Source organism: Hemicordylus capensis, chromosome 2 (assembly GCF_027244095.1).
Source record: "Hemicordylus capensis ecotype Gifberg chromosome 2, rHemCap1.1.pri, whole genome shotgun sequence".
In the NCBI taxonomy this organism is placed as follows: domain Eukaryota; kingdom Metazoa; phylum Chordata; class Lepidosauria; order Squamata; family Cordylidae; genus Hemicordylus; species Hemicordylus capensis.
In genome coordinates, this window is record NC_069658.1 from 414,302,833 (window position 1) to 414,324,502 (window position 21,670).

The window sequence follows — 21,670 nt, forward strand, 5'->3', positions numbered from 1 at the left end:
ATTGGGTCACAGGAGTTTGATTCTCTAGGGCTTTCTTCCTTATTTGGAGAAGCCCACCCTCCAAGCAGTTACTCTAATTGAGGCCTAGTCCTCCCTTAAGCCTGACTATCACTACAGCCAGCAGTATAAATACCCCTTTGCAGGTCCTACCACAGACTGAATTTCAACCAAAAGCCCAAGAAGCATTCCAGCTTCTCCAGCTTCCTAAGCTTCCCTTTGCTTTGCTCTGCTGCAGCCAGCTCCAGCTCAGCCTCCCAGTAACTCACACAACTAAGGCTGTCAAAGAATATGCATCTAAAGATGAGCAAGTGGAGCAGGTAATGGCCAAGAGAGAGCTAGATGAACCCATTAACCTCTGCAGGCCAGGCCCATTTCTACCCAGCTCTTTCCATCTGGGAATTGGAGCACGTCTCTCAGTCCATGTAGGAACATGCAAGATGCACCCCGTTCCCCTCATTAATGCTGCTTTTACCTCTGCCATTTCGATCTGGCATGACATAGCCGTTGGCATCTTCCTCTCCGTCAGCATTTCCAATTGGGAGCATCAGGCTCTCTCGCTGGGACAAGTAGGCACTGTCTCCTCGGGAACGCACGCTGCGGCACAGGCTCCCCGACAAGGACAGATCCTCAGTGAGATCGTACTCCGAGGCTGTGCCCCGACCCTCTGATGATTCCGACACTGTGCGGCCCATTGACTCCTGCCGTATGCGCAAAGTCTGCCGGGAGCCCAGTCCGGTGCTCTGCGTCACAAGGGGGTCAGATTAGTGGACAACAAAGCTTGAGCAGACCTGAAGGCTCCCATAGTCAGAGACTTTCCAGTGTTCTGGAAAGCCTACAGCACCCTACAAAACAATTCCTAGCGTTCTATGTCAGGCCTCCACAACCTCTGACCCACCATGTGGAGCACAGCCTTTCAGCCACATATGGCAGCCCACTAATGATTCAACAGGCCTCCTGGTTTGGCTGCCTCCTTGGGACGGCAAAAACAAGATGATTGGCAGGTTCCCATACATGGCTAGTGGGCTACATTTGGCTTGGAGGAGTCACAAGGACAGGCATTGGTCTGGGCCAGTTGGCAGAAGCTCTGCGAGGTCTCAGGCAGAGGCCTGCCCCAGCCCTGCTACCTGGAATCCTTTAACTGGAAAGACTTGTGGGAGATACCACCCAACCCTTCCTTCAGGGCTAACTAACCCACAAATGAAGTGGTGATAATGCCTTTCTTACTGGATACAACATCCTTCCTCCCAGACTAGCTCTGACCTCCATATAGGCTTTGAGTCATTAGGTACCTGGCGGCTTCCACTGAGGCTGCTCTGGTTCATGGGGATGTATCCAGCAGATGGGTTCAGAAGACTTGGGTTCTGAGGAAGTTTTTGAAAAGAAAAAGAAGTGGTGAGTAGAGGCAGGACCCATTTTAATTATATTCTGCCTTTTTATCTGCCTGTTAACCAGTCTTTAAGATGACTGACAATAAGAGAAAAATAATATACAACATAAGCACAGCAAGATTTTTCTTTAGGAAGATGGTGACTGATTAAGACTCTGAGAGGATGATGACGTGAAAGGTGCCCAAGCCTTAGAGATTTCTGCTCTTAGACACACTGATGCTTTAGACAAATACTGACATCATGTGGTGTCTCCAACCTCAGGCCTCCTGGTCTTCCCCCATTTTCTTATCCATCTGAACAGCCCTGTGACTTCTTAAGTCTCAGTGGAGCTTCCTTCATTCTCAGGGTGCCGCAGACTGCCAGACAGCCACTTTGCTGAGGTTCCAGGGTCACCCCCGGCTTTCTTTCAACCAGCCCCTGCCCCTAAGTCCTGAGGAAGTGCTGCTGCTCACCCATCCCATGCTTACTTGCCTGTCCCCTCATACTGCTGTGGGGCTCCTCTGCTAGTTGCCTGCACTTGCTTTTGCATTATTAGCTGCTCCCTATTTTTCCTATACAGTTGAAACACATGTTAAAAGCTAACAGTTCAAAGGAAGGTCTCTTCATCTGCTAGGACAGCAAAATACTGCCCTCTATAAATTGCTGCCCTAGAAGCCACTTACAAGGCAATCATCATCCTGAGTGATCAGAACTGATCCCCTGAATCCTCTGCATACAGAGATCAGCAGCCAGGCAGTTCAGAACAGGAGCCTTATTTATTTATTTAAACATATTTTTATACCACCTGATATGTATATCTCTCGACGGTCTAAACTTTTAAAAATATTTTAAAGCCACAAATTAAAATACATGACAATAAAAATAGAATAAAATTATTAAAACAAGAAAGCCCAGTCCTGGGTCACCACCAGACGAGCTGGTGGCAACCATAACCGGACCTCTCCAGAATATTGTAACAGGCGGCAGGGGTTATGACAAAGGAGGCGCTCTTTCCAATAGCCTGGACCCAAGCCATTAAGGGCTTTATAGGTAATAACCAGCACTTTGTATTTTACCCAGAAACATATTGGCAGCCAGTGCAGTTCTTTTAGAACCGGTGTTACGTGGTCCCTTCGTGTTGTCCCAGAGATCAATCTGGCTGATGCATTCTGTACCAATTGTAATTTCCAGACTACCCACAAAGGCAGCCCGACATAGAGCGCATTACAGTAGTCAAGCCTGGAGGTTACCAGTATATGTACCACTGTTTTAAGGTCATTCACCTCTAGAAATATAGCTGACGCATCAACCGAAGCTGATAAAAAGCGCTCCTGGCCACCTCCTCAACCTGAGCAACTAGGGAGAGCTTTGGGTCCAGGAGCACTTCCAAGCTGCATACATGATCTTTCAGAGGGAGTGTCACCCCATCCAGAACAGGCAGATCTAAACCATCTCTTGGGTCCTGGCCTCCCACAGTCAGTACTTCTGTCTTATTTGGAGTCAACTTCAGTTTGTGCCAGGCAGGCATTTAGGGAAGATATGCCATTTCCTGATGAGGTCGGCATGGAGAAGTAAATCTGGGTGACTTCAGCATATTGATAACATCCAGCACCAAACCTCCTGATGATCTCTCCCAGCGGTTTCATGCAGATGTTAAAAAGCATTGGAGACAGTATGGAGCCTTGTGGGACTCCACACTTCAGCTCTCACTTAGCAGAACAATAGTCTCCAAGCGACACCATCTAGAATCTGCCAGAGAGGTAGGAGTGGAACCATTGTAAAAAAATGCAACCCAATCCCACCTCCCTCAGGTTGTCCAGAAGGATATCATGGTCGATGGTATTGAAAGCTGCAGAGAAATCCAAAAGGAACAACAGAGTCACACTCCCTGTCGCTAGTCAGTTGGAGATCATCCATCAGGCCGACCAAGGCAGTCTTAACCTCATAGCCCACAGGAAAGCCAGTTTGAAATGGGATTAGATAATCTGCATCATCCCAAACTGCCTGGAGCTGAGAGGCCACCACCTGCTCAACCACCTTGCCCAACCATGGAAGATTAGAAACAGGTCTTTAATTAGCTAACTCTGAGGGATCCAACGTAGCTTTCTTCAAAAGTGGTCTAATATTAGCTTCCTTAAGATAAGGAGGCATCCTGCCCAATCTCAGAGAAGCATTTATAATATTTACCAGACCCTCTCTGATAATATGATTATCAGATGAGATAAGCCAAGTTGGGCAAGGGTCAAGAGAACAGGTTGAAGGACACACAGTCCGAAGCAGTTTGTCCACTTCCTCAGAAGTCACAAACTGAAAATGATCCAATCTAATCCCATAAGATGAGTTGCTAGACACCTCCATAGTAGACTCTGCAGTAACTGTGGAACCCAGCTCGGCCCAAATTGGAGAGATTTTATCCGCAACAAAGTCGTTAAAGACGTCACAGAGAGTAACCAATGGTTCCAAGTTTAAATTCAGGGGGGGGGTACATACTAGCCCCCTCACAGCCCTAGACAACTCAGCTGGGCGTGAATTTGCGGAAGCAATGCAGGCAGAAAAGAACTGCTTCTTTGCCGCCCATACTGCCAGAGCATAGGTCTTCAAATGTGCTCTGTGTTGTGCCCGATCAGACTCTCACTGAGTCTTCCTCCACTTGCACTCTAATCCTCTACCTCGCTGCTTCAGCTCCCATAACTCATCTGAATACCATGGGGCTGTTTTTAAAGCAAGTCGGAGAGAACGCTTAAGAGCTATTGTTTCTAGTGCTCTAGTAAGTTCATTATTCCATCTTTGTACTAGAGCATCAACAGAATCATTAGCAGAGCCAGCCCTAAACCCCTCCAAGGCTTCTTGGAATCCTATTGGATCCAATAACCTCCTCGGGCAGACCAATCTAATAGGTCCTTCACCCCTGCAGAGGCGGGTCATGGCAGTAAGTTCTACCTTAACCAGATGGTAATCCATCCATGACAATGGGGAGATGACAGGAGTCCCCACCCATGGAATACCTCCCTGATCAGAGCAAAAGACCAAATTGAGCATGTGACCAGCATCATGTGTTGAACCAGAGGCCAGTTGGGATAGGCCCACAGTCATCATGGTCACTATGAACCCTGACAAACCAGTCCCAAAATGAACATTAAAGTCCCCACCCCCCCGCCCCCCAACAACCTAGGCAACTCCAATGCCAACTCAGCAACCAAGCCTGTCAGCTAAATTAGGGACTCCACTGGGCAGCGGGGTGATCGTTACACCAGCAGAAGTCCCAGTCTAACCCTGGTCCCTAGGCTTAGGTACACACATTCAGTATAGGCCAAATCCCTGACAGGGATCCTGGTAAGGGAGATGGTATTCTTATAGACCACAGCCACCCCACCTCCCCGACCACATCCTCTCACCTGCTCTATCATGGAGTAACCCTCTGGACCAAACTGTACCACTAGCCTCTCTCGACCAGGTCTCCGTAATACATACCAGGTCAGCTCCTTCATCCATAATCAAGTCATGGACTACCTCAGATTTATTTTGAACCGACCTGGCATTACAGAGTAATAAGGTGAGGTTCTGTGGGTGGGTAGCATTGCTCTCCAGAATCAAAGAGGTGGTAGGTCTGCTGGAAGGGGAAACAGCAATTAAATTTCTGAATTCCCTTCCCCTATAACGGCCGCTGGCCTACCAACACCATATCTTCGTCGATTCCCCGCCACCACTGGTTTAGCAATTTACTATTGGTCAAGGCACAATCCAATTATTCTGCAGAGCCAGACAAAAAAACCTTTCCTTCCCTAAGTTCCATGTGTCTTCAAAGGGTACGGTGAATGGATGTGGAGAAAGGGAAATAGTAGTCAAGAATCTGATGGTAGGGAGTGTCTTACCTGTGTGGAGTCAATCCATTGCCTGGAGGAAAAGAGGTTATTAAGTTCTTCCTCTTCCAACTCTGTCTCCATTTCCAGTGTTTCCATCTCATCCAACTCCTTTTCGCTGAGTGTGGGTGGCTCAACTGGGGAGAGTGTCCCACTCTCTCTCTGTGGGGACAGACAAGTATTCTCATGATAATTACAAAAAGCTGATACTTAATACCAGATCAATGGCTACTGAGCATCACCAAGTTGCATCGGAAGTGCCAAATAAGAGCAGAGAATCTGATTTCAAGGAAAGTCCTTTGGGCAGTGTTTGGTTTATAAGAGAGGGGAGGGGTGAGAGGGGGGCAGAGAGAGAGAACAAGAGAGAGAGAGAACAAGAACAGGTCTCCCATCTTCCTGGAAGCCCCATCCTGCTGTCCTGGAAGCATGAAGTTTGGCTATGGTGAGGGAAGAGCCCAGTGCACATGTTCAGAGGTATCTACTCCTACATCTAGCTTGCACGTACACAGAAATGTGATTGCAGGGGAAACATGCTCATCACATCCCAAATCACATGCTCTGGAGTAAAGCCCTTCTGTTGAAAACTGGCTCTAGGGCTGAGCCCTGCCTCAGGCTAGGCTCTGCTTTTGGATCTTAAGGAGACACAATCAATTCCATTATCTGGTAGGGAATCTAGTTATGATCTGAGACAATCTGAATTCCTTCCCTCATTGACAAGCACATCTCACACTTCTAGTAAGAAAGCGGCCAACATTCTGAAACTGAAACACAAAGTTTTTTGGTAAGATTTTGAAATGCAAGCTGGAGGTTTTGGCCAAGACAAAACCTGAAAGAATCCAGCTGCATCTGAGCAAACAGGCACAGTTTTGTGGCTAGGGCTCATGGCATTGAGGTGGCATTAAAAATGGCCGAGCCATTGAGTGCTTTAGTGCCTGCAGGGTTTCTACAGGTGCAGTTCTTCGGTAAAGCTGCAAAAAGGGAGTCGATCAAGCCAGCACTGACCTTAATCACCAGGTAGCGAGGGGGGTCACGGGCCATGCGTGTGAACTCATTGGCTAGCTCTTTGAAGGTGGGGCGAATGTTTTCATCAATCATCCAGCCTGTAGGAGTAAAGAAGGCAAAACTCTTTCAGGCAGGCTCCAGGAATATACCCAATTCTTGTCCTTGTGCCGGCTTGCTGGCCGGGGGATTAGCCTTCTCATGAGAGGGCCAGTCCACTGGAGAAAACAGAAACACAAATCTGTTTCATCTCTCCGTTTGACTGCACTCTCATGAGGTAAACCATCCACTTATAGGAGCCCCTGCTGTTGTGGGGCTCCTGGCACCACCAGTTAACAATAGAACTCATACTCCGTACCATCCTCCTTCCACCCATCCCTTTCAGACTTCAAAGCAGTAGGGGCCACTTCGGGTGTTCAAGCAGTTTCGGGTTGGGTGGGCAGACAAGGAGAGACCAGGAATGAATCCTACTTCCCAGGCTAATCAGTAGCAGCTGGGCCCAATGCTGCAGCAAAGGCAAACCAGGCACTGCAGGGCACTCTGGGATGGGACAATGGTGGGTCTGAATGGTCAGTGGCCAGCCAGGTGACTGTGATCAGCAAAACTGAGCATGGAGATGTGTTGTGGAGAGACCAGACTCTTTTAAGGGGGATTTATAGTCTCAGTTCCCGACAGTTGCCAGGACCAGGAGGAATTTGCCGAGGGACCCTTCCCAGGGCTTTGGTGGAACTGTCAACCGGGCCGGGCAGTAAAAGCCCTCCAGCCCACATGCATGTCTCTATGGCCAGGTACTCTCATGAGGGAGTGGGCCGCTCCAAAGCAGTATCCGTCTTCACCGCCTAAGGGGAATCTCTTACGTGATTTAATTCTGCTCTAGATGGACGGTTCTTCTTATGAGGCTTGGCCAAGACCAAACATGCTTGCAGCCAGCGGAAGGGGCTGGACCCCACTTCCCCTACCAACTTATACAAAAAATAAGCACTACCCAAAACTGAAGGGGCAAATCCTAAGTAATCTTGCCCTCTTCCTTGCAGTCTCATCCTATCCATACATACATAGGCATTCATGCACGAGATAGGGATGAGGGTCCTGGAGCCCCTGGAGAAATGGGGAGGGGGGCATGCATCTCATGGCATATCTGCTGGAGAATGGGCTGGTGTGGTGTGTCATGAATGGCTATTGACGATTAAAAAAACAACCTCATCCTATGAACATATGAGGAAAAATAGAGGGATTGCTTATGCAGTCTATCTTTCACCAGTACAAGTGGGAAGAGAAGAGCCCAAGCCTCTCTTCTCAGGGGAGGGAAGAGGGGGTCCATGAGACCCTTCCTCCCCAGCCACAGAAGACAGTTGTGTGAGTGGTGTGAGCAGTGTGAGCAAAGTGTTAAAATGTCTTTGCCCTGCTGCAGGCGGGCAAACACTGCCAAAAAGGCATGATCGCACTGAGTACACCCCCTCTAACATCACGGCCAATGGTTGCAACTTCACTAGCGAGCTGATTCTTTGTCAACAGTCTGGCGATGCAAGAGGAAAGGAGCTTGCTGGGATGCAGCCAGGGCAGACTAGGAAGAGGGAGGGGTTCCTCTGCCCAGAAGTGGGAGATTGCCAAACTGCAGTTGATCAATCATATATGGCATGATTCTCGGCTTCACAGAGATTCCCGGCTTCAGCTACCCGAGGTTTCATGCTATGTACGAACAGGGACATACATACATAGTCAAAAGGACTTATCATGAAGTACTTGCCCAGGAATGGGAAAGTTACTCAATTCACGTACATTTTACCATCACCATGTAGACGTCGATGGTGCAGATCTGGGGCTGTGAGAGGCGCTCCCCTTTCTCCAGAAGGTCAGGCACTTCTGAAAGGTGGATCCCAGCATAGGGTTCACCTCCAAAGGTCATCATCTCCCACAATGTCACTCCTGCAGCAGATGAAAAGGAAATGAAATGCAAGTGGATGGAATGGGGTGGAGATGGCTGAACAAAAGTGAGTATACAGTACACAGTGCAGTGATATGGCCATGTGTGGTCCCGACCACAGGAAATGAGGCTGGAGTTGTGCCAAAAGGTCCTGGCTGTACTATTCCCAGCAAAATGGACTATGGGAAGCTCAGTAGAAGTAGGAGCTGTCAGCTATTCAGCCTCCCCCAAGTGGGGGCAGCATAAACATTAAGAAAGGATAGTCCACAGCAGTGGGGCTGAAAGATCCTGATTACTCGATTCCCAAAAGGGTGTAGTAGAAGACAATGGCTCCCAAATACTTGGACAAAGGGTCACATTGAATTGTGCCTGCTTCTCTTGGTAACAATGTTTAAGCCAGAGGGGAAAGTATCTCGGCCCTTTACACTGTGCTGTCCTGCTGCAGACAGGTCTGTGAAAACCCACCAGGCAACTATGATCCCATTAACAGATTGCACTGGCAATGCCCTAATACAGGGTTTCTTAACCTTGGGCCCCCAGATGTTGTTGGACTGCAACTCCCATCATCCCCAGATATGGCCTTTGTGGCTGAGGATGATGGGAGTTGTAGTCCAAAAACATCTGGGGGCCCAAGGTTAAGAAACCCTGCCCTAGTAGGGATCCACTCGGGAGGGAACATGACCATCTTCCAGCCTGATCTCAGGATTCCAACAAAGGACCAGGGGATTGTGTGCAAATTTCTCTGACTCCTGTCCTTCTCTGCATGTCTTTATTTACCCAAGACGCAGAGGGCCAAAGCACAGTTCACTTTCTTCCATACACAAAGGGTTGGTACAGATGATGCATTTCCTGCCCACGCAGTTGGAAAAGTGATATGCCAAGAGCATACCCATCACGATCTATTCTGCAAACATCCCAACACCCTCCCAGCACAGCCCTTTATTGTGTGCCAGGGTGGGTGGGCTGTTCAACCTCTACTAGTCCAAACTAGTATTTGGAGTATACAGAGAACTGCCGTTTGGACAAACAGCCCTCCTAGTGCGAGAAAAGAGCAGCATGCTGTGAAGGCATTGATATCTGCAGAAGACATCACTGGGCATGCTCTTGGCATGTTCTCTTTCTAATTGCATGGGCAGGAACTGTATTGTCCATATTGGCCCAAAGAGGAAACATATGCCTTGTGTTGATTGGTGGACAGATCCTGGTGGGGGAAAGGTAGGGAGTTCCACTATGGGCCTTAGCACCAACAGATATCTTAGAGCAGACTTTGGGCTCTAAGTCTAATATGCCTTCTAAATTTATCTCTCCTTTTTTATTTTGGATTTGCGTATTTCTAGGTTGACAACAAGAGTGGCAAATAACTATAAGGCGAACACTTTAACTCTTATATCAGGTCCACTTGGGGTGGCTTGAGTGGAAATCTTCTTGACTCATGGAGACTTGCTATGGTTACAAAGATTGAGGAGCCTTAGTTTAATTTCCAGGAACTGGTTTAATTGAGGTACATACCATAGCTCCAGACATCGCTTTGGTGTGTATATTTTCCAAAATGTATGCTCTCCAAAGCCATCCATTTTATTGGTGTCTGAAAAGCACAAGTCAGAAAGTAAATCTGGCAATGAAGCTAATACCTACCTATACACACACACACACACACACACACACACACACACACACACACACACACGGAGAACCAGATGGGAAATCTGCAAGGCCTGCTTCTTCATGTGAGCAGAAGACAGGCTCAGCAACTTTGAACCTGATCAATCCCCCATGGGATTTTTGAGCTAAGACTTTACTCCTAGAGGCCCTTGCAAAGCAAAGATAGTGACGTCTCCTCTTAGTATGCTACTGTAATGTTTTGCAGGGGAGACCTGTTGTTGTTAAAATATTGATGCCATCACTTCCCAGAGTCTCCATCTTTGCTTTGTCTACCTCCCTTCTAAAACTCCCAAGTTCCTTCCAAAATCATATTTCAAGCTTCCCTTCATGTTAGCTCTTCTAGCTTCCCTTCCTACCTAGGATGGGCTGTAGTTTCTCTCTTCACCTTCTGGTGGCTACCATCTTGAATCCATTAAAATCTGACTATGCTGACACACACCTATGCCATTGCACCTGCACAGACTAATTTCAGTAGGTACTAACCTTAACCTCATTGTAGAAGTATTTCTTGTCATCTGGATAGAGTAGGTCAGCAATGCCAAAATCTGCCACCTGTACCTGGCTGGGGGATTTCACCAAAACATTGCGGGCAGCAAGATTGCGATGGACCATGCGGTGCTCCTCTAGGTAGTACATGCCCTGAACACAGGAAAGAAAGAATATTGGGATGTGCTGCAAAGTTTGAGTCACCTACTGGATTTATTTTGATTTGGATACCTTATTCATAGGAGCGGTATTCTATGCAACCCCACCCACAAATGTAGGCTCCTTCTGTCATCATGAGAATCAAGTACTTTGGGGGCCCTCCAAGAGACAGGCAGCTTTTAAACTGGTGCATATCCTGCATTCCTAAAGACTAACAGTGGTAGAGCAAGGAGTGTTGGGAAGAAAGTAAAAGAGACAGGGATTAAGTTAAATGTGTTTGTGGTTTTCAGCTCAGTAATGACTTGGTATATTAGACATGGGATTAGGAACATGGCCAGTCCCTGCTCTTAGATCAAGAGTTTTTCAAATTTTCTTCCGTCATGGATCCCTTCTACACTGACTCATCTACCATGAACCCCCAGCACACTGAAGAAAAATCTGGAACATGTTCTAGGGGTGTATACTCAGTTTCCCATCACTATCTCACACCAGAAAGCAAACTAGATAACATCTAGTGTTCTCCTGTTACAGCACATTGCCAGTGGCGTAAAAAGCCCTGAAGCAGCCCACATCCAAGATGCCAGAAGGAGCCACCACACACCCCTCCACTTTTTATATGGTACTGAAGGCATGATGATGGAGGTTTTGGGGATAAATTTGTTGGGGGGGCACCCCCCTGCTGGTGCCCCCTCCACCTAGGCCCAGCTCACTGCCACTCCCATGGTGGGGGGGAGACACTGTGCTGTCCCCTGCCTTGCCTCTTGCTGCTCTCCCTCCTGCCATTTCCCAGCCGGATTGTGCAGCAGTAAAGGGCTGGATGGGCTTTTTCTTCTCATGGCCGAGAGAGAGAAAGGAAATAGCCCATCCAGCCACATACTGCCATGCAAGCCAGCTGGGAAAGGGTGGCAGGAGAAGGAGGGAGATTGGCAAGGTCAGCAACAGTTTAGGAAGTCAGACCACATGCGGGGCCTGTGGGTCCGCTGCCTCAATGGCCCCTCTGCTTGGGGAGGCCTGGGGTGGCACATGTAACTTATCCAGGGAAGTCTGTCTGACATTACTGATCTTCTCACTGAGGACTTCCTAATAAACTTCTAAGGAACGGCAGTGTTCCCTTGAAAATCACTGCTCTGGACCAAGATGGTGATTTGTTGGTAAATTAGTGTGGTATTCCTCTGAGATATCAGGCACTGGTTGATGTTGCCTTTCATATCAGTATAGTTTATAAGATTGTTATTATTAGTAGTATTAATTCAATTTTTATACCGCCCTTCCATGCAATAACTACAGAGAAAATGGTATTGGAATAAGCAACAATTATACATTGCATAACTGAATGAGTTGATGTAAATTGTTCTAAATTATATTAACTCTAGTTAATTAGTCCTAGTTAATTGCTTATCTAAAAAACTGAATTTGGCAACTAACAGTCAAGGCCCCACACCCTACCACAGACCATTCTCAGGGGCCACATAGCCTTTGGGTACAGCCTCTCCTCCACCCCCCACATCACAACTTCTGACGTCACTGCTGGCATCAGCAGTGAGACCTGTCTGATACGCATGCTTAATTTCTATTGGCTGAAAAGAGTTAATGCCACTCTCTGGAAGAGAGTGGGAAGTAAATTATTTTGGATAGATTTTTGCATCCACAAATGCTTAGAATGGCCCACAAAGTATTCTGAATAATTCAGATTGGGTTTTCAAGAGGAACAGGAATATGCAGGGGACTGGATGTGAGGCTCTCCTTCTCTCAAATCATAACCAGAGACAGATGAGCCTCAGCTTGCAATGCTGTGGGAAAGGACCACTAATGAACCACTGATGAACCATTGCAAAAGCCAATGCTTACCTTGGCAATCTGTACACACCAGTTGAGCATCAGCTGAGGGCCAATGGCATCCTTGTTTTTGCGGACGTACTCTAGCAGGGAGCCCAACGGTAGGAGCTGAGTCACCAGTTGTAGTTGGGTGCCAGTACAGATGCCCAAGAGACGGACAATGTAAGCATGGTCCAGACTGCCTATTGCCAACATGTGCTGTACAAAGTGAAAAGCCAGAAGATAAATCACTGCCTGAGGACACTACCATGTGCTGAGATATACCCAAAATAGAAGGAACTGGCAGAACTCCAGGAAAAATTACAGCGTAGTGCCAAGCATGGGCAAAGTCAACAGTGATGAAAGTTAGGCTCACCTTAAGCTTTTCACTGTCCAAGATGAAAATACTAATTGTCTGTCCAAGGGCATCCCTTCCACTAGATATGGTAGAGCAGTGGCCTCAGGCAGTGAACTATTGAGGCAGCAGTGGGACAGCATGATATCCCCTCCTGCTGCTACAAGCTCACCTGCCTCATCCTGCTGCTTGCCACCACTGGCACATCTCTTCACAGAGTGGTGGCACAGACACCGTTCAGCAAAAGGTTGCTCTATGGCCCTCCCAACTCCTCCTTCACAGTGGCAGCACCCACTGTTTAATACAGTGCACACTGTCCTGCAGGCACTTCCCACATGCTGCTGGAGCAGAAGAGAAAATATGAAAAATAGAAGAGGAGTACTGGAGACATTCTTTAGAGTGTCTCCAATACTCTACTACTCCTCTTTTGCTTTCAACATTTCCTCTTCCGCTTCATCCCCGCTTTTCCTAATCAGCCCAGCAGCACACAAGAGGAGATGGAGGAAGACATGTGCACTGAGTGAAGGAGTGACAACCATTGCTGCCACTTGACTGGACATGCACCCTCCTCCAAGCACTGCTGGGCTGGTTAGGAAAAAGGAAAGCAGCAGAAGAGGAAATGTCCAATGGGGAGCAGAGTACTAAAGACTCTCTAGGGCATGGCTGCACAACTTTGGACCTCCTGCAGATGGTGGACTACAACTCCCAGAAACCATGACTACTGGGCATTGTGGCTGGGGATGATGGGAGTTGTGGTTCAAAAACAGCAGGAGGGCCAAAGTTGTGCAGCCCTGCTCTATAGAGTGTGCCACTACCATAAAGGAGGAAGAGATAGAGGTGGGTGCATATGCATGTCCATGTGCCCGTGTGTGAAACAGGAGCTGATGGAGGAGGGTGAGTACACACAAATCCACACGAGGAGGGGTGCCATTGGGCACCTTTCCTCTGGCATTCAGATCTTGGGCCACCACTATGCCTGTGCATGCACAGTTGATCAGACTCCTCCTCAGTGAAAGTAAGAAAAGGTCTCCAAAATTGTGTCAAGCATATGAATTGCACACAGATTTCCAAGGGCAGTTAGTTGTGGGCAGTACTACATCGATGGAAATCATCTAGGAAGCCTGTTCCCAATGAACATGCTCGGCATCTTTTTCCTCCGTTACTGGAAAGCTGGTGAGTTTAGCTATCCTTGAGTTGTTTCAATCTGCTGCCCATAGCAGGGAATTATATCCACTCACGACTGGACCAACCTTGATATCTAAATAGACGCGAATTTCACATTCATGTTGACCTTTCTTCAGAGACCTTAGCTTACCACACCACCTGGACTGTATTATGAAATGCGGAATTCAGCATCTCAGGCCAAACTAGATGTGCATTGGAGATCCATAATCAGATTTCCCAATGTTAATGCCATACATACATACATATGGAAATAAGTGCAAAAAAGAGCCCTAAGATAGGGAGGCAGCATTTCAAAATGGATGGGTCAATGCACTGTACTAGGGCAACAGGTGGCAAAGAGATGTGAAACCAGCGTGGCTGCTGTTTTTTGCACCAAGGCAGAAAAGCAGGTTGGTGGGGCAAAGTGGTTAGGCCACAGCACTTACATCAGTGACAGCGTGGAAAGTCTGCCGGCCACTTGGGTCCTTGATAACTTTGATGCTGACAGGGATCTTCAAAGAGTCTCCTTCTGGGATCCAGACACCCTGATGGAGAAGAAAGCCACAGGAGATGAGCCATATCCTTCATAAGGAACCACTGGGAATCACATTCCTCCAATCTGGATGACCTTTACTGGGGAACTGACAGAGGGAGTGTGACTCTGCTGGTTCTTCTGGATCTCTCGGCAGCGTTCAATACCATCGACCATGGTATCCTTCTGGATCGCCTGGAGGAGTTGGGGATAGCGGACACTGTTTTGCAGTGGTTCCGCTCCTATCTCTTGGGTAGATTCCAGATGGTGGAGCTTGGTGACAGTTGCTTCTCAAAATGGGAGCTGTTATATGGAGTTCCATTCTGTCACCAATGCTTTTCAATAACTACATGATGTGAGGTCATCAGGAGGTTTGGTGCTGGGTGTTATCAGTATGCTGATGACACCCAAATTTACTTTTACTTTTCATCTTCAGGAAATGGCAGTCATTCTCTTAATGCCTGCCTAGAGGCGGTAATGGGCTGGATGAGGGATAACAAATTAAAGCTGAATCCAAGCAAGACGGAGGTGCTCATTGTGGGAGCTCAGAATCTGAGGGGTGAGTTAGATCTTCCTGTTCTGGAAGGGGTTACATTCCCCCAGAAGGAACAGGTGTGCAGCTTGGGAGTACTCCTGGACCCAGGCCGCACCCTGGTATCTCAGGTGGAGGCCATGGCCAGGAGTGCTTTTTATCAGCTTCAGCTGATTTGACAGCTGCAGCCATTCCTTGAAGAGAACGATCTCAAAACAGTGGTGCATCAGCTGGTAATCTCCAGGCTTGACTATTGCAATGTGCTCTACGTGGGGCTGCCTTTGTACATAGTTCGGAAACTTCAGTTAGTTCAGAATGTGGCAGCCAGATTGTTCTCTGGGGCAGCCTGGAGAAACCACATTATGCCTGTCTTGAAATAGTTACACTGGCTGCCGATATGTTTCTGGGCAAAATCCAAAGTGCTGGTCATTACCTTTAAAGCCCTGAACGGCTTGGGTCCGAGATATCTCAGAGAGCACCTTCTTCTGCATGATCCCTACTGTACGTTAAGGTCATCTGAGGAGGTCCGTCTCCAGTTACCACCAGTTCATCTGGTGGCGACTCAGAGGCGGGCCTTCTCTGTTGCTTCTCCTGGGCTATGGAATGCACTCCCAGCAGAAACCAGTAATTTGAGTTCATTACTGTTTTTCGGGAGAGCCCTTATAACCTATCTGTTTGGCCTGGCCTTCCAGGGTATTAAACTGTTGTAAACTGTTTTAAATTGTTTTAAATGTTTGCCCTGGTTTTCCAGGGTTTTTAACTGTTTGAATGTTTAATTGGTTTTATTCTGTTTTTATAGTTTTGTTTTAAATTAACTGGTTTTAATTGTTTTTATTCTGTTGTAAACCTCCCTGAGCCATTTTGGAAGGGCAGTATATAAATCAAATGAATGAATGAATGAATGAATGAATGAATGAATAAATGAATAAATAAATAAATAAATAAATAAATAAATGTCATCTAAGGTGGAAGCAAACTCTAGAGATTAAGGATGTGCGCGAACAGATTTGGTGCTCCCTTTCTGGAGTGCCAAACCTGTTCGAACGCTGGCATCCGAGCTGGCTCGACAGGCAGTGGGGGGATGCCTTAAAAAAACAGGTAAGGTGCTCCTTGCCTGTTTGCTTTCCTCCCCGCTGCTTTCCTCCCATCAGCGGTCCATTTTGAAAGAGATGCACAGGGCTGCAGCGTTCCTTTCTGTAGCCCTGATCAGCATTGGTACACGTGTCAGCCATTTGCGCCATGCAAATGGCCAGCGTACATGCGCCCAGGTCATGTGCGTGCCGAGGGGAGGGGTCGAAAAGGTAAGGAACACCTTACCAGCTCGCTTAAAGGCACCCCCCACCCCACCCCAGAGAGTGTACAAACTGTTTGTGCACATCCCTACTAGAGATGCTGTTTTGCATCTATACTGAAGAAACCCAGATGTAGGAAGGGTCTCTCCAACTCACTTCTTCTTGCAGCTGGAAAAAAGAGTGGCCCTCAAAAAGCAAGGGAAGAAGGATAAGATTCACATTTCTCTAATCTCCTATCCATAGCACAGTGATGGCCAATCACACATTCCACAGCTGCTCCTCGCAGACCTGACCAATAGCACTCCTTGAGCAACTTCATTCAGAAAGTGCAGCTGACGAGGCCAAACCTTTGACCAGACCAGCACCTCTCCGGACAGGTGCTGGTCTGTTCTTAACCCTTAGGAGCAGCTGCTGTCCTTTCCACATCTCAGACTTACTTTGTGCACAGTTCCAAACACTCCTGAGCCCAGGACTTTCAGCTTCTTTAATTCTGTCTCCTTGAAAATTCGAGCCAGGACCTTATTGGCTTTCTCACTAGGATCCAAAGGCTCCAAACTCTACAGGAATAAAGAGAGAGGTATGAACATAGGAACATAAGAAGCTGCCTTATACAGAGTCAGGCCATCGGTCCATCAAGCTCAGAATTGCCTACACTGACTAGCAGCAGCTCTCCAAGATTTCAGGTAAGAATCTTTCCCAGTCCTACCTGGTGAAGCCAGGGATTGAACCTGGAATCTTCTAGGGATGTGCACGGAACCGGCTGGCCCAGTTCAGTTCGAGTCTGGACTGGACTCTAACCTGACCAGGCCAGTTTGGTGCGGCACCCCCTCGAACCCCCCCCACCTCAGTTCGGTCCGGTCCGGGGGGATTCACAGACCTTTTTAAAAAAACCATAATTAAAAAATTTTTGGTACCTTTACTCCCTTCGGGGAAGTTCCTTGAGGCGGGGGGGGGGGTGTCCCCCGTGGAGTTTCCCCCTCCTCCTGCTGGCCTCAATGCAGCCCGAACTGGCCTGTTCAGCCAGCTCTTTGACCCGTTCAGGCCTTTCCCCTTGGTGCGGCAGCCATTTTGGAGACCGCCGCACCTGCACAATTGGCCTCTGAGAGGCCTGGCATGACCCAGGTCTGTTCGACATCAAGCTGGTTTGCACATCTCTAGAATCTTTTGCATGCAAAGCAGATACTCTACCACTGAGCTATAGCCTCATCCCTACTTGACTGTGGATCAACTAGAGATTTGCCTCTCATTGCCATTGTAACATTCTCCTTTTTTACCATGTCCTTCTGGATTTGTCTGCAGCTGTGTCTAACAGCTGCAAGAAACCATTGTGGTATCAACCAAACCAACGGTGCCATTCCTTTAACATTTTATAAGGAGTTTCTAGTTAGTAGCAAAGTATCTTACAGAAGAGGCAGTTCTAACTCTATAAAGCCTCATTGAACTGGCACTCTATGGACTCCCAAAGGTGTTAAGCTCCTGATAATGCATTCTTTCATTTTCTTTGTGATGTCCCTCATTTCAAGTATTCCATCCCTGCTTTACCTTAGTTTAGTGGGCTTCTTCCCTCCCTTGTTAAGATGTATGATCGGACTCTCGATAACAGATACAAATTCCCTCCCTTAACTGCCTATGAGAAAAGCCTAACTGGGTCAGACCAGCAGGCCCGTAGCCAGATGGTGGCATGGTGTGTACCGGCCACACCAAAAAATTATCTTTCCTCTCCAGCCTCACTGATTGTTTTCACTGAACACTTTATAACCCGCCTCCCCTGACTTCTGAAATCCCCACCCCCTCAAATTTTTTTTTTTGAGACTGGCTACAGGCCTGCCAACAAGCCCAGACTCTGGTTTCTGGGATGGCACAAGTATACAAGCCTCAGCAAGTCTCACCTCCCCTCTCTCCAGGTATCTGCGCATGGCTCGTTTCTTCTGAATCTTCTTGCCCCGGCAGTATAGGAAGGTGAGCAAGACACAGGAGCAGAAGATGAAGAGGCAGCCCACAACCATCACTGCAATCAAGGTGGGGTTTTTCCTGAGATGCAAACATGGGGTGTCAGTTAGGCCTATGAACGTGCACAGTTCTGCCCTAACGCAGCAATGGCCCAACAAGCCCCTGGCACTGAGTATGAAGCTTAGCTTGCTGAGACTTCCAGCTTCTCTTTTTTTAAAAAGAGGGATTCTGGTCTTTGGGCAGAGCTTGGTAAAGTCTAGGAATCTGGGGAAGGAGCGGGAGGAGGGAGCTGAATAAGATGTTCGCTGGTCAGAGCCCTTCATAGCAACTTCCCCCTGCCACTTGCCATGACAAGCAGAGGCAAAAATCTACATACACAAAGATAGGAACATGTGATTCATTTGCATCTGGGAAAATAATACTGACCTGCCTTATAAGGCCATTGTAAGGATGAATGAGAATATGGTATGTGAAACACCCTGAATGCCCTGGAGTGTGATAACTTACTACAGGGCTTCTTAACCTTAGGCTCCCAGATATTATTTATTTAATTTATTTATTCAATTTCTATACTGCCCTTCCAAAAATGGCTCAGGGCGGTTGTTGGACTACAACTCCCATCATCCCCAGACATGGCCTTTATGGCTGAGGATAATGGGAGTTGTAGTCCAACAACATCTGGGGGCCCAAGGTTAAGAAACCCTGACTTACTAAGTATTATTCTTACAATTTATATAGGGGTCAGATTTTTGTATTAGGACCGCATCTGGTTTACTTTGGTGTAGAATTAATTATTTCTATTAGTACAAAGAATACAGAGCCCTGGTGTTAAAGCGGTAGCAGCAGCAGGAGCTACGTGCATAGCCAACAACACAGGGTGCAACTATCAATGGTGAATCCCTCCGCTGCTTCTAGCATCCTTAACAGGCCCATCAAAGGACTTGCCAAGGTTCTGATCATCCTTTTGCAAGGCAGAGCCATTGGTAGCCAATCACACTGAGGGTTGGAAGGGATCTTGGGGGTCTTCTAGTCCAGTCCCTAGTCATCTTACTACATAGCTGGCTTTACTATGCTGCCCCATCTCAGCGACTCAGGACAATTTCTAATATAGAAACAAGATCTTAGAAATATACAAGTACACCATTACTCTAACACACCTGAGGCAAATCCTTTGGTAGATTTTAAAAGTCCACCCCTGCCTCTCTCACCAGTAGGATCCCCCATCCCATAGCTAAGCCAAATTAGCCCAGTTTTGTGGCGTCCACTTCCAAGCAAGCAGCAAATCTAAATCCTGACATTCCATGATCAGTTCTCAAAGTGACTTCCTCCTGCCGTCCCCCACAGGCTCAGCCTTGTTTGCACCAATGGCATTATAAGAGGGGAAATGAACTTTCACATGATGGTGGGAACTTCCTCCACCTATTAAGGGAGAAAACAAGCAGGAAGGAGATCAAAGACTGATGATCCACTCCCTCCGGCAACAGGCAGGGGCCTGCAATGGCCCTGCCCTCCTTTCATGCCGCCCACAAAGGCCGCAAGGCAAATTGGCATTGGTGGGAGAGAGTGGAGGTGCGGTCGTGAATGGAATGGAAATGAAAAGTGGGAATGAGGAGATGGGGGTTTCAGGTCTGCTTTTGAGTGGAGGAGATGGTTTCTTTGGAGTTGGATTTTTTTGCCCCAAACCTATTGCCAGGGAGTTGTTTCAGTATTTTTTCCTGACAAGTCTAAGTCTTCCTGATAGAATGGAGCTGCCCATCCAAAATACAAGACCCTTTGTTTATATGAAGACCTATTTTAGGTGGAAGGGCAATAAAAGGTTCAGCAAGATGCAACAAGCTTGTAGGGGGGGTGGGGGGAGGAGAGGCTGTGGCTTGGCCCAGTTTCCCTGCCTTGGCCTACTGAGGCCCTGGCAGCTGGAGAGGCAGCTTCTTAAAGCCTCAGTGTTGAAAAGAGAGGGGGAAATCTTGGAGATAATTCAAACCGCAATCGCAGTTTAGACTTGGAAGAGCAACTAGAAACAGGTGTCCCCTGGCTGAGTAATCAGAAAGAGGGGTGGTGGTGTATAATTTAATTCAGTCCCTTAATTTATTTTAACCAGATCTTAATGGAAGTAGGGGAGGGGCTGAATGTTTTGAAGAATCCTGCAGCTGGTTAATTTCAAGAGCAAAACTAAGCAGGTATATGGAAGTTGTTGGGGGATCATAGGTAGTTCCTCAAGGGGGAGCCCCCAGTACAGATTTCCAAAGAGAAAGAATTTGTCAAGTCTAAAGGTAAAGTGTGTCCTCAAGTCGATTTGGACTCCTGGCGCACACAGAGCCCTGTGATTTTCTTTGATAGAATACAGGAGGGGTTTACCATTGCCTCCTCCTGCGCAGTCTGGGATGATGCCTTTTAACATCTTCCTATATCGCTGCTGTCCAATACAGTACCAGCGGGGATTCGAACCGGCAACCTTCTGCTTGTTAGTTGAGCATTCAATGCTGTGCCACTTAAAGTGACTTGTCAAGTCTACAGCAAGTTTAATCTCTGATAATCCTTAACATTTCTATAGCACTCTGGAATATTCAGTATGATCTACAGATGTTATCTCAGTAATCCTTACAATTAGCTTATAAGATAGGTCAGTGTGAATACCTCTATCTTGCAGATAAGGGAAAGGGAAGCAGAACTGAGGACTACAGAGAGAATGATTTAAAGTTACCTAGTAAGCTTGTGACTGAGATAAGATTCAAACCAGGGACTGCCCACACCTGTGCAGTGCAAGCCTATGCCTGTTTATTTAGAAATACTGCCTCTCACTGTGTTCAATGGTTCCCTTCACTTTTTTTGCACAGTATATCTGATTTTGGGGAGAGATATACCGACACATAGACATATTGGGCACCAATTGAACACCATAAGACGTGGTCCCTCTTTCAAGCTGCCTCAGACTTTTTCAGACTTTGGCGTTTTGGCTGTAACACAATATTGAAACACCAAAGCCTGAAAATGGGAGGTAGCTTGAAAGAGGGACCACTTCTTGAGGGGGTGGGCAGTGTGCTCATTTCATTTTCACCTCTTGTAAACATGTTTTGCAGGTTTTCCCATTGCGTGGAACACAGGCGTGTACAAAGTGTTAGAAGTGGGAATTCTAAAGCACTGCTCTTAGCACTGCAGTAACTCTTCTGGCCACTAGAGGCATGATATTATGTTAATCATGTCTTGGTCAGTTAGAGTCAGAACTGTTCAGTTGGTGTTGAACTTGGCTAGTGCCTGTTTGAGTATGTTGTTCAAGGGCTCTCTCTTGGTATGCGATGTTCTTGTTTCTTAATAAATCTATTTGTTTTTTTAACTCAACCGACTGTCTGCAGATAATCTCTTGGGGTGAACGTCTTTACCACCAGAGCATGCTCTGCTGTGTGAGGATTTAATGTTTCTCCTCAACATAAAGCTGCCTGGTACAGAGTCAATACTGGTCCACCTAGCCCAGTAAGTCTACTCTAACAGCAATGGTGATGGCTCAGGACCTCTGTGCACCCGAGGCAGGGTCCCAAATGCCATCTCCCTTGCATACACCCTCCCTCCTCGCTTGCC

General features: G+C 47.3%; 1 protein-coding gene and 1 long non-coding RNA gene across 2 annotated transcripts in view; one reads left to right on the forward strand and one right to left on the reverse strand.

Moving 5' to 3' along the window:
- Positions 1-21,670, reverse strand: part of ERBB3 (erb-b2 receptor tyrosine kinase 3) — a 111,834-nt gene that overhangs the window by 8,093 nt on the left and 82,071 nt on the right. The window contains exons 17-27 of the mRNA XM_053297150.1: positions 18,037-18,178; positions 16,585-16,704; positions 14,238-14,336; positions 12,306-12,491; positions 10,296-10,451; positions 9,660-9,735; positions 8,006-8,152; positions 6,230-6,327; positions 5,240-5,389; positions 1,290-1,361; positions 473-740 (exon numbers count right to left, since the gene is read on the reverse strand). Coding sequence (XP_053153125.1) covers positions 473-740; positions 1,290-1,361; positions 5,240-5,389; positions 6,230-6,327; positions 8,006-8,152; positions 9,660-9,735; positions 10,296-10,451; positions 12,306-12,491; positions 14,238-14,336; positions 16,585-16,704; positions 18,037-18,178 — 1,514 coding nt within the window. The remainder of the gene's footprint in view (positions 1-472; positions 741-1,289; positions 1,362-5,239; positions 5,390-6,229; positions 6,328-8,005; positions 8,153-9,659; positions 9,736-10,295; positions 10,452-12,305; positions 12,492-14,237; positions 14,337-16,584; positions 16,705-18,036; positions 18,179-21,670) is intronic.
- Positions 18,068-21,433, forward strand: LOC128345329 (uncharacterized). The gene is made up of 2 exons (XR_008316387.1): positions 18,068-18,166; positions 21,175-21,433. It is a non-coding gene; the product is annotated as an uncharacterized LOC128345329 (long non-coding RNA).